The sequence below is a fragment of the Schistocerca serialis genome, chromosome 9 (assembly GCF_023864345.2).
Source record: "Schistocerca serialis cubense isolate TAMUIC-IGC-003099 chromosome 9, iqSchSeri2.2, whole genome shotgun sequence".
Classification (NCBI taxonomy): Eukaryota; Metazoa; Arthropoda; class Insecta; order Orthoptera; family Acrididae; genus Schistocerca; species Schistocerca serialis.
Genome location: NC_064646.1, coordinates 350,076,455 through 350,090,359, shown reverse-complemented (window position 1 = coordinate 350,090,359; position 13,905 = coordinate 350,076,455). Strand labels below are relative to the sequence as shown.

At 38.3% G+C, this 13,905-nt stretch overlaps 1 protein-coding gene across 2 annotated transcripts in view; it reads right to left on the bottom strand.

Annotated features, from left to right (window-relative positions):
- The window catches only part of LOC126418486 (peregrin), a 259,171-nt gene that overhangs the window by 70,824 nt on the left and 174,442 nt on the right, over positions 1–13,905 (bottom strand). For both annotated transcript variants that reach the window (XM_050085261.1, XM_050085262.1), the window contains exon 16: positions 8,619–8,840. In XM_050085261.1, the coding sequence (XP_049941218.1) occupies positions 8,619–8,840 (222 nt within the window). The remainder of the gene's footprint in view (positions 1–8,618; positions 8,841–13,905) is intronic.

The following is a 13,905-nucleotide window of genomic DNA, read 5'->3' as shown; positions in this document are numbered from 1 at the left end:
AATTTATACAGTCATGCACACACCAACACCTATTTCACACACAGCACATATGTCTTACGCCTATCTTCAACGAGACCATATAGCACCTTCCATTACTTTTGCTCATTTTGTTTCACATCTTGCCACTGTGACTTCCTATGCCTCTCTATGCCCCTTCAATAAACACATTTTACAGCTAATGAAAATAATATTTCCTCCAAACACTGATAAAAACATCTTTAACAAGAACTAATAGCAAATATCTGCTGAAATAATGAGCAGATAGAAGAACAAGATCAATGGAAAAACTTTCAGTTATTCTTGCATTGGACATGAAATTAATGTCTTCCTTTTTTTGCATTTGCATTTTTAGACAGTTGGTTTACACTATTCTGACAGTTAGTTTATACCATTATCTGCAGACAATACAGATCAAAAGATTTTTCTAATGACTAGACATGGAAATCAGATTTAGTGTATTTCTGTATTGTTACATAGTGCACTGAAATTAATAAAATGGCCAAGTGAATCTTCTACACAGAGCTGCCCAACATAGAGGGAACAACATTAACAGTGCACTGACACACGAACTAAACTGAAAATTTCATGTCAATGACAGATACTCAACAATTGAAATGAAAACATGACAGCATAATATCTGTAACAGTTATACGGTTAACAGTAAATGTAAATTAAATGGTTGCTCAGTGAGATATAAGGTTCCTATATCTCTGACAAGTCCACAACATATTAAAAAAGGATATTTACTTTTAAAAAGATACAAAGAAGAACTGCAGGATACCAATCATGTGAGGGACGATGCACACAGTGATAAATATATCACCATGAAAGGCCCAAAAAGCCTGTAAACTGTTGTTGCTACAGTGTAAGATATACATATCAATCATTGTTTTATCTGTAACGGGAGTGGTATCCTGAGCCTCCTCCTTAGCCTGAGCAATTTCAAAATTTAAAATTAATACTTTTAACAACTGCTCAGAATAAACAAAAGTTGTTATAAAAGCATAAAGACTACACTCTTTGTCAACTGTTGCTAAATATGATGATATGTTTTATTACGAATGAGGTGATGGACATATGGCGGAATGAGCAAAGGAAAATGGAGCACCTGGAGATAATTTGTCCCAACTCCGTAAAGTGCAGCACGAACTCCACATGGAGTCACCAGGGTTTGAACAGGGGACCTCTGCTGTGGAGGTCGAGCACTCTAGGCACTACACTGCAGAGCAGCCCAAGAGACAAAAATGTTAGATATATTGAAACATAATAATGCAAAAGTCAGGCCATAAACAGTATTGTGAGGGTATTCTCTAGTTTCATTCTGCTGGCACACACAAAACTATCAGATCAGTTCTGTACATAGTATCATTCAGCATTCAGCACATTTCTGTATAATTTTCATACGAAAAGACACACTTTTATCACATACTGCGCCCCTAGATGATCAGTAACTCTACAGGAGTTAAAACTGGACAACGTTAAATAACGCATGGTGAAAGAAGCGGAGACTTTATACAAAATCTGTACAAAAATGGACAAAGTGGAACTTATAATTATAATCGCATAAAAAGCACATTTTAGTAACTGCAAATTTCCTCTTAATTACAAACTGCAATATTAAAAACATAATAAGAATGATTATTATAATCATATACAGTGACTTAATAATGAGTTAATGGTGAAAGCGAAACATGTTACAACTGAATTAACAAATACATACATTACCTTGGTTCTATTTCTCTACATTTTTTGCACCTACGTGCAAACACGGGAGTACACACACACACACACACACACACACACACACACACACACACACACACACACACACACACACACACACACACACACACTTTTGTTTACACCACCACCACCACCATTTAACAGGATTATTCCTATTTATTTTTGACTTTTGAAATTCTCTTACAGTTGAATCTTAAAAAGAGGTATGCAAGCCAAATTCACAAATTTAGATTATAACTGAAAGGAATTTACTACAGTTGTATTTATATTTAACTGCATGTATTGCATATAGCAGAACATCATTCAATGTATGTAAATAATGAAAGCCCTGTGTTATACTTTCTGAGCAGAAGCTATAGAATATGTAATACAAAGTATCGATACGCAAATTTTAAACAACTGAAAACTCAGGATGGAAGAACAGTTATATGATGAAAAGGACAGATTACTACTCACCACACGGAGGAGATGCTGAGGCGTAGACACGGACAGCAAAAAGACTGCTATACATTTAAGCTTTTGGTCAAAAGGCCTTCTTCTAAAGTAGAAAACACACACACATTTACACAAACACCCCCCTCCCCCTCTGTCACACTCACACACACACACACACACACACACACACACACACACAAGCAGTTTCTCTGGCTGCAAGGCAGTCTGGCCTCAGCAGCTATGTATGTATGAGTTGTGTTTATGTGAAAGTGTGTGTGTTTTCTACTTTAGAAGAAGGCCTTTCGGTCAAAAGCTCAAATGTATAGCAGTCTTTTTGTTAGGCCTGCCTGCGACTCCAATCCTCCTCTATATGGTGAATATAAAGTCATCCTTTCATAATACTGTCGCCATACACAAAATTAACAAATTTCATACTATGTAGGAACTAGTTTTTATAACAAATGGCAGCTGTGCTTCCACTGCTGACAATGATTAATGGACCTCAAATTATTTCTAACTGCATAGCTGGCTTTCTGAAAGGTTTTCATGATATGCTGACTGCTTTAGTAATTGCTTTCTGTGCTAAGTGTCAGAGCATTTTCCAGGATATCATGGGATTTTTAAAAATTTGTGATGTAAATAATTGTATTGAAAGATCCTGCCAGGATGCAGCACCAAAAGGAGAAATGTAGCTAGTGAGAGGGGGCAAGTCAATGGGAATGTACATTACTGGAGAACCATGCAATAAACCCAATGCTTACGAGTTGGGATGTTACATGTTGAACAGTCTTGGAGAAGATTTGAATACAGAATCAGCAGAGTGAAGCAGTGCAGGATGTTGACTGATGACAACAGTTTTTAGCAGTGCTAATTTTTGGAAGGTTAGGGTTTGTGTGTCAGAGTGTTCAATGAAATTAAGATACAGGAAGTGGGAAATAAGCAAAAATGTAAAAATACTATGGTGTATTGTTGATATGATGTCTACAGACAGTTGACACAACAAGGTGCAGAAAAATATACAAAACAGACATGTATTCCAGATATGATACATAATCAAAACTTTCGTGCAGTCCATGAACCTAATACCTGAAAAGACAGTGGTGACAATAACTTTGTAGTATTTTTCTGTGTAGGCATCCATATACAAAAAATACAGAGATATGACTAAAGGAAGAAGGCACATAAAGACCAAGAAGTAAGCATAATTTCAGGATAACCTGGAGACTTTATGGAAATAATTCCATATAAGAATTCACACAGGAGACAATATAATTATTGGAAAGATATGTCGATTTAAATGTGCGTAAATACAAGACAACAATGAGAGCTCATCTCAGCTTGGCAGCAACTGCTTCTCACCAATATTAGATCCCAGGTAATAATTGCCACTACCACCATATGAACAATTACACGTATGAAAATATTCACATTAACATGGAGCTAGGAATTGGTGAAATAACTGTTGTGAACATCTAGAAGCCATTTGGCATGTACATGTATTAAAAACTCACGACCATTCTACGGTGTTCTTAGAAGACTTCACCAACCATGATATACTATGGAAATACAAATGTAAACACTGAAAATGGGAACACACTGGTTAACTGGTCTGAAAAACACAACTTCCATCTAGTTCTTAGTACTGAAGATCAGTGTACATTCTGTTCTGGAGCCTGGAAAACAGATTACAACACTGATTTATGTTTTGTGTTCTCCAATAATTAGGGCCAGTCATTACCAATACCAAGGAATGTCCTGTAAACTTCTTGTACAATCAACATCATCCAGTCCTTTTCAAAACAGGCACAAGCGTACTTGTCGTAAGATCATTTCCCAGATCTCAATCGAACTTTAAAAGAGCTGACAGGTTCACAGGAGCTGTGCTGTGCATAACAAAGGAATGTAACCTACGAGGCTTCCACAAGGAATACACACCTAGACGGTTGGAATAGTGTGACATTCTACACAAAAGTTTTGTGACAACAGTAACTGAAATAGCTGACGAACTCCAGAAGAGTATCAATGCAGCTCACCATATACAATGGACTGAAACTGATGAGGCCTCAGAGATCTGCACCTCAAGCAGAAATGCCTGTCTTTTCTAAGAAATCTTATATGTGCCAAGCCACAAGACTGCACAAAGGAGGCTGTTACTCCCAAGCAAGTAGCAAGTAAAATTGTGTCCACCTCTAGAACTCCTCAGATTCGATCATATTCACTTAAGGTCCAAAAGCAATTGCAGGCTCTTGAAGTAGCCTGTGAATATCTGAGTTGGGCTACTCTAAACCATTCATCAGTGAGGAAATCACAGCTCTCAAAGAAATAAAAGGAGCAAGGGCACCTAATTTTCATGGCATTACACGGTAAGTATTCAGTATAGATAATGATACTATGGCATGACTGACCTCAGAAAGTTTGACATATTTCATAAAAATCATTACAATTGATTCTTGAGTCAATTTTGGAACCTGTGTATTTCATTAAAGGTGTATAAAGTTTCTTGTACATTCTCAACAAGTTCTGCAGTAATTCTGCTTTTGGTGTGAGGGAATTTTTTTTATATCTCTTTTTATAGCCACAATGTTGTACCTCTTCTTTCTTGACCTTGTCGCTTAGCATTTGAAATAATGGTCTCGTCTTCTCAGAACTGCTCAGTGAGAAGGACCAAACTTAATTTTCTTTAATTTGCAATTGTATTCTTGCTACAAGTACTGCTGCGATATATTACAATAACATCTGTCATTTTCATGATAAAATAACTTTTGTATACCACTCAGAAATGATTTTTGGAGTAGCAACTCCACTAATGATCTCAAAAATAGCTCAAATAGTATAATATAGAAGCCATAAGACTTCATCTACAAATACACCTTTAATGAATAAGTCTCTACAATATAATATAAAGTAATGTACTATCTCCATAACTATTCTTAGATACGGAACATTTATGTTCAAGGCACAGCAAATTTTATATTCTATAAAAGTGAAAGTATGTTTCTCATTCCAGATTTTTATTTTATTTTTATTTTTAGCATTTGTTAGGATTAATTCCATAATTTTAGACATCAGCCTAAGTAGGCATTGTACATTTAAATGATACATTATAGCATCCATTCAGAATTCCTAATCCACAGTGGGAAGTATGTAAGGAAGTGTGTAAGAAAGGCTAACAGCATTCTTTATTGATATTCTACAAACTGGTAACATGGCACACGATTTGAAAAAAAGAGGAAAATTATAGCCATCATAAAACAAGGTCAACCAAATAACAAATGGCAAAGCTACGGACCCACTGCTTTCCTTAGCACAGTATACAAACTTTTGGAAAGAATACTGTGTAATAGAATCAGCCACAAATTTTTTCAAAACCTGTCAGCTGAAAAGGCAGGATTCTATCTGAACCGCAGCTGCACCAACAACGTTTTCTCAATAACAACTTTTTACTAAAGTGGAATATTGAAACAAACAAAAGACCTCAAATTTTTTTTATAGATCTAAAGTGACTTATGATACTGTGTGGAAGGAAGGGGTAATATTCTAAACTTTTATGAGTCATACCACTGGAAATTTCATCAGTGCTACATTAAGCAATGAAAACTACAAGTTCTAATGGGCAGTCACATGAGCCATTGAACAGGTCTTAATAATGGCTTTCCAAAAGAATCAGTGCTGTACCCTCTTCTGTTTTTGTTGTATACAGGGTGTTACAAAACGGTACGGCCCAACTTTCAGGAAACTTTCCTCACACACAAAGAAAGAAAATATGTTATGTGGACATGTGTCCAGAAACGCTTACTTTCCATGTTAGAACTCATTTTATTACTTCTCTTCAAATCACATTAATCATGGAATGGAAACACACAGCAACAGAACGTACCAGCGTGACTTCAAACACTTTGTTACAGGAAATGTTCAAAATGTCCTCCGTTAGCGAGGATACATGCATCCACCCTCTGTCGCATGGAATCCCTGATGCGCTGATGCAGCCCTGGAGAATGGCGTATTGTATCACAGCCGTCCACAATACGAGCACGAAGAGTCTGTACATTTGGTACCGAGGTTGCGTAGACAAGAGCTTTCAAATGCCCCCATAAATGAAAGTAAAGAGGGTTGAGGTCAGGAGAGCATGGAGGCCATGGAACTGGACCGCCTCTACCAATCAATCGGTCACCGAATCTGTTGTTGAGAAGCGTACGAACACTTCGACTGAAATGTGCAGGAGCACTGAAATGAGGATCGACACATTGTTGGATGAACCATTCGCAGAAGTGCACCCGTGGAGGCCAATCAGCTGCTGATAGTGCCTGCACACGCTGTACATGGTACTCCCGTAGCACTCTCCATACAGTGATGTGGTCAATGTTACCTTGTACAGCAGCAACTTCTCTGACGCTGACATTAGGGTTATCGTCAACTGCACGAAGAATTGCCTCGTCCATTGCAGGTGTCCTCGTCGTTCTAGGTCTTCCCCAGTCTTCGGAGTCATAGGCTGGAATGTTCTGCGCGAGTCATAGGATGGAATGTTCCGTGCTCCCTAAGACGCCGATCAATTGCTTCGAGAGTCTTCCTGTCGGGACACCTTCATTCTGGAAATCTGTCTCGATACAAACGTACCGCGCCACGGCTATTGCCCCGTGCTAATCCATACATCAAATGGGCATCTGCCAACTCCACATTTGTAAACATTGCACTGACTGCAAAACCATGTTCGTGATGAACACTAACCTGTTGATGCTACGTACTGATGTGCTTGATGCTAGTACTGTAGAGCAATGAGTCACATGTCAACACAAGCACCTTCCTTCAATTGGGCCAACTGGCGGTGAATCGAGGAAGTACAGTACATACTGACAAAACTAAAATGAGCTCTAACAGGGAAATTAAGCATTTCCGGACACATGTCCACATAACATCTTTTCTTTATTTGTGTGTGAGGAATGTTTCCTGAAAGTTTGGCTGTACCTTTTTGTAACAGCCTGTATAGCGGACATGTCTAAGACATCAAGGTAATTTGGATGTCCCAATGACTGGGGACAAACTGTGAGCTACAAAGACCTGGGCGTTACTGAGTCTGTCAGGACCAAAGGCACACAAACTGTCGAAAACACTTCTGCAACTGGAGATTACAGCCAAGGATGCCAAAACAGAAGTCACCAGTTTCTACGTTTCTAATTTATCTAGGGGTCACTCCTGTAGGACACTCATGTTTTAAGAGCACTTGCTGTAAAATTGCACTAAGACAAAGACAAGAAATAACATTTTGTAGATACTTTGTTGTATGAAGTGGGCTTTTCAGCTCCAACACTAACAACTTCTGCTCTTGGATTGATGGATCCTGTGGCAGAATACTGTGCTGCAGTCCAGATCAACAGCGCATACATCAGACTTGTTGACATGCAATTCAACCAGAATATGTGCATCATCAAAGCATAATCATAAACACTCCAGCTTTCTGGTCACCCATTGTCAGTCATGTGGCTCCCTCATTTTTGTGGCGAGACTCTGCTTGAAGCAAGAGTTCGCAAAAATAACTGGTGATTCTCATCTCCCTGTAAATGAGGATATACCATCTACAAGATGCAAAATTTCTGATAAGCAACGTAGTAACAACAACAGAATAATGGACAAAAATATGGCACAACAATGCTACCCCAGAGCAGCTTAAGGTGCCCGTCATCTTGTTCAGGCCACCAGGTTTTGGAGAGCACCACAAGATCTGATCTGTGATAAAGAGAACAAGGACAAATCATGGAAGATATACTGACTCAGTGTACAAATAGGAATTAATAGTGCCCAGCTGTGACTCATGGCAACGAAGATATCAATTCAATACATTCAGCAGTTGAATATATATTTGTGACTTTCTGTGCTTTGTTAATACTGGAAGTTGAATTAACTTGTAATTATGCCTTTTTCTGTGTATTAAATATATTTATAATTTTTTGGTGTGTGGTGTGATACTAGTTGTAAGCTAAATAAATAATAAAGAAATTACCAGTCATATTAAATGACAGTAAATAAATTTTTGGTTGCTTCAGCCCATACATCAATTTTGGTTTGCATCCTGCATTGTAAGTAACTTGCTTGACAGAAATAACAATTTTGTGTTCTGCTTCAGAGAGTAAGTTTTGTGCTATACTGGTTATTGCTTTTAGTTGGGAGATTCAGCAGTTCTCTATCAGGTTTAACATTACTATTTTAACACCATTTAATAAAACTAAGGTGCAGTGCTCACTAATAATGAGGCCACAGTCCTTAAATCGGCTACCAAGTTTCGTCAGATCCTTCCGCACACATTTAAAAAAAAAGAGTACTTGCATTATGGCTACAACGTAAAACATTGCTCCATAAACTGTACTTCTCTCTGTATGAAGAGGCGATATCTAAAGTAATAAATATGTTATAAGAGAAGCATTATTACCTACAGGTACATATTTTACCTTTGACAGGCTGTGTGTCTGTTACCACAGACTGCGCCTGCTGCTGTGTCTGGCTCGCAGCCTTTGCTGTTGTTGCAGTGGTAGCCCCAGCTGCCACACCTCCACTACTACCGCCTTCCTGTGGCCTAAAGTTTCCTTCCAATCCAGCGTGTCGTTCACGATTAGGGCGGCGGCCAGGCCTTCTCCTGCGTCGACCCCGTCTCGCAGGTTGTGGTAAGGAAACTGTAAACCACACGGTGGGTAAACATAGAATGTCTGTCCAATAATTTATTCTCTCTACACACACCAGTGGAACAAAACTGTCAAGTGTGGATGAAGAAAGGTCACCTTTCACATAACATAGGAAGTTTGACATGACAATAATTATTAAATGGAATGGCCAGTATTCTGGAGGAGTGCACTTTCTTGTTCTTAGCACTACTAGATGGAAATAAAAAAATACAGGATCTATGAAATAAAGGAAGGAGAAGGTATCAGAGTGATTATGGCTATTTTAGCAACCAGCATTCAGTCCCAAAGGAACAAGTAATAAAGCCACACAGGAGACACAGGTAACCCACACTATTCTTCTTCTTCTTTCAAGAGGCTAAGCCTTGCCTCTTTAGCCATAGCTTCCTCTCTTCAGCAGTCCTCTTCATATCCATATATGTACAACATCCCATCTCTCTGCTCGTATTTTTTAAATAGGATGTTCTAGGTTGTCCCCTCATTTTCTTACATATGATCTTGTCCTCGAAAATGTTTTGCAGAAGAATAACATGTCTAATTAGGAGTCCAATCAGTTTTGCTTGGTGCTGGTCTGTAGCTTTCCATTATCAATACTGGTTTAGGTACTCCCTACATCCAGGTCCAACAGGTATCACAAACACTGACCTGATAAAAAGAAAAGTAAGAGCTGGAGGGCAAGACAAAATGCATGAAAGATGAAATTTAAACACTGCCAACTAAAAAGTATAAAGAATGCTTGAAAATTTCAGAATAAAATTAATGGGTGGAATAATACACAACAGGCATGATTGTAAGGTATTTGAAGTATGGGGACAAATCCATACCAAAGTTTTCAACTCACACCAACTGAGTTAAAACTCTCAGGTTTCCAACAGCTATCACGATCACCAACAGAAGTTACAACCTTTCTTTGCTGAGAATGGTACTGGCCTGCTGCAGGATGGCATAATTTCAACAAGCATGAGGAGCCAGTGCTGCTTCAGAAAGCACTGGCCCCTCACAAGTTGTGACATTATGTGGTCCCATGGTGGGGCAGACCTGCTGCTTTCTGCTGGACTTGCCTTCCCACACACAACAGAATACAGAGCGCCTCTGGAAGATTCTAGAGTTCCCTACTTCATGAACATAACCATACCTTATCACTTCTGTCAGTCAGCAGATATAATTCCTGATGACAATTGTGATGAAAACTTTCAAACGCTCAAGAATTTGAATTCAAATGATGCAGCTAAAAACTGAGAATAATTTATGTAATCTAAGGGTTCATGGCAATGTGAAGAGTATCATATAAGAGCACAACATACAAATAATATGTTTTTGAGGCTGAGAAAATGGCGAATCCAATAGACTAAGTGTTATGGTTAATGTGAATACCTTCTTTCATTATTTGTGTTTCAGAAGTCTGTAGATGATAACAGTAACTTTGCTTCTCCCATTTGCTTATAACAATTCCTAGTTACTCGTACAAATAATTGATTCTTGAGCTTTCCTGTCATGCATCACCTCCTCCTCAGCTAGTCATTCCATCTTTTTAACTCTTGAGCAGACGTTGTGTTGATATAGACTGCACCATGTTTAGTTTTGTGTTAGTGGCAACACTGCTTTCTGTCAGAGATTACTGGCGCACTAGCTATTCCTCTGTTGTTGTCTCGACTACAATCTGTTGTAGTTAGTTTCACTCTGTAACTTTCTGTGTGCCTTTTGTTCTGTGAATCTGTTGGCAGAATGCCACTGGTGTAGAAAGAATCCCTTGTGCCTTGTCCTCAAGTAAATACGTATTTGGTACATATGTGAAAACATGCATATGTATACCAGATCAGTGCTTTGAAAAAACTAACTATTCTGTTACTTATTCAGGGAAATGGTGCCCGAAGAAATAGTCAAAATTCTGCTGGAGTTGTTGGACATGTCAGATCATGAACTGTGCAGCAGTGGCAGTGGGGAATCAGACGAGGAGGTGGAAGTAATGCTAGAAAGTGAGCATGACAGTGATTCTGAACAAGACATATCATCTGTTATTGAAGTAGACAACAGTGATTTGAGTGACAATGTGGAATTTTTTATTGGCAGAGATGACTTTACAAGGTGAAGAGGAATGGAATACTTAACCAGAGTAAAGTTAGAAATAAGAATGTAGTGAAAGTGTTTCCTGGTCCTAGAAGCAATGCAGATGACCTGAGTACTGAAATTTCTGCTTTTCAAAAAATAATAGACAACAGTATGATAGACAATATGGTCACTGACACAAATCTATATAGGAACTGACATACTTGCTTTACTGGGATGTTTATATCCGACTGGAATAAAGAAAGAGCATCACACTAACATACTCGAGCTACGGCACTCAGATATAACAGGAATGCAAGTTGTAAAAGCATGTATAAGTTATTACAAGAGATTTTTGTTTTTACTCCGCTGTATGTGATTTGATCACAAGGACACACAAGCTGAAAGAAGAAAAACATACAAACTAGCTGCTATTCATCCTTTCTTGCAGCTGCTTGTTCTCAACTGCAGAAAATTTGTACAACCTCAGGCCCTTTGTGACTAATTATGAGAAACTGGAGGCTTTCTGTGGACATTGCAGTTTCATAGAGATTTTTTTATATCCTCAATAAGCCTGCAAAATACACAGTCAAGATCTTTGTTATGTCAGACTCAAAAACATTTTTTACAAGTAATTAGGAAGAATACTGCGGGAAACAAGAGGATGGCCCATATCTGATCTCAAACAAGCCAGGCAACATAGGAATGCACCTGTTATTAACATCAAAGGTTGCAACAGAAACGCCACATTTGACAACTGATACATCATTTCCCCTTTGGTGACATCTTTCCTAAAGAAGCAGCTGACTTATATTGGCACGCTGAAGAAGGACAGAGGAGAAATACCTGACGAATTTCAGGCAAGTAAAATATGAAAAATTGGGCATTCAATCTTTAGATTTCAAAAAGACATAGTTCTCACATAATATGTACCAAAGAAAAACAAATCAGTGATACTGTTCTCAATGATGCGAGAACTACCTAAACTTGATGATAAGACAAATATGCCTGAAATAATAATGGACTACAACATGAAAAAAGGAGAGTTGACATCGTGGATCAATTATGTAATGTGTACAATGCCTCGTGCATAAAAGACAATGGGCAATGTGTGTCTTTTACTCTCTCATGAATGTATCAGAAATAAATGCACAGATTTTGTATTCCTCAAATATAAAAAAACCCCCATTATGCAAGAAGAATTTTTTTGAAAATTTATCAATGGCATTGATGAAGTCCCATTGACTGAAAGATCCAAAATAACGTGTCTGCCTGGTAACATTCCTGTTTTCTTGATTAAATATCTAGAACCCTTGAGAAAGAAAGACATATGTCCACCCGCATCTCAAAAATCAGCAAACAAGAAACATGAGAGGTGTGTAATTTGTGGCTGAGAAAAGATGTATCAAGAACAATTACATGTGATATATGCTAAAAGTTTGTTTATAAGAAACATGTGACAGTTGCTTGCACTTGCAACAGTAATGAGTAAGCCCTTTTTTAAACAGTAGATTCCATTCATGAGGCTTAAATTGTAAGGGACATGCACAATGCTCAAAAAATAAAGTAAGTAAACCTTAATCAAAACACTTTGTATTAAATTTTCATGAAATATTTAAATTTTACCCTAAAAAAGTTCAAATAATCAATCAAATTCACAAAAAGTATAGAACTAAAATGGTCAGTAACAGTATTTACAAAATAAATATAACTTTCCCAAAGTTTAAGACTGTGTTATGCTAATTATGTACTGGAGCACAAAATGCCCGGTGCGTCTGCTCAACTAATGAAAATGTGGTGCACATGCACGAGGGTTAAATGGCTCTGGGTTTACACAGTCATTTCGCTTCAGCCTCCCAAACCCTGCCCACTTTTCCATTTGTTTCATGTTACTGTACCACCATTTTTAAAATTACTACTCAAAACATTTTTGTGTATTTAGGTGTTGCTAACATCTATATTTACTGTTCTATTTCTTTACAAACTTTATTTTCATACAGTCTTTTTTTCTCTAAGTTCTAAGTGGAAATATTTCACCTGCTGACAGTAATTTTTTCTCAATCATAAAACATGAATCTTTGCTACAGCAGTCTACAATCTATTTTGTCCTCACTACCTATATTTCATGTATGCCACTCAAGAGCCTGTTCTCTGTGATACTCTTGCATTTTCCATCTCTTAACAAAAGCAGTTGTCTTCCCCCTCCCTGAGTTCCTCTTTCTCAGGAACGTCCAGAGTGGCAGGGGAGCGCCACTCACGGGCGCAGACCGAGAAGGCAACACCAGGAGGCCATGACCGCAGTTGGAGGCGGCCAGAGTGGGCACGGACGGAATAGGGAACACCTAGAGCGGCAGGATAGCGCGACTCGCGGGTGCGGACCGACTAGGGAACGGCAAACAGAACACCAGGCACCAGGCAGGCATAAATATGCGACCCGGTCCAACAAGCAGCCAGTCTCAGGGAACACCTGATGAAGACGTCAAGCAATGACGTTGAAATATCGTGGTTGGAAGACGCTGATATCTGGCAGAAAACCCGATTTCCACGAGATGTCATGTTAAATGCTCTTGATAAGCTGCACATTTCCAATCTGGGATGGGATCGTGCTTCATGAGAATGTTCCAACCCACACATCTGCCTAAACTTCACAAAACATTCATGTATTGTTCTGGACCACACTAGAATACCTTCTGTACAGGCCAGACTTACTGCTCTGCAATTTTCATTTGTTTGGACCACTAAAGGAAGCAGTTGGATAAGACAGATTTGGTGATGATGGCATTGATGAAATGTTTTGTGTGCAACTGGCTGCTGTCAAAGCCATGTTTGTTTCATGAAAACAGGACCAAGAAATTGTCTATACACTGGGAAAAATGTGTTTCCCATTCAGGAGACTAAATAGAAAAATAAGTTTGGCTGCATGAATTTTTCTGAAGTTTAACTTACAAAAAGATTCATTTTGTAGTTGTAGTTGTGATTGAAGGTTTAATGTTGTGGCATATATTAGCAATAT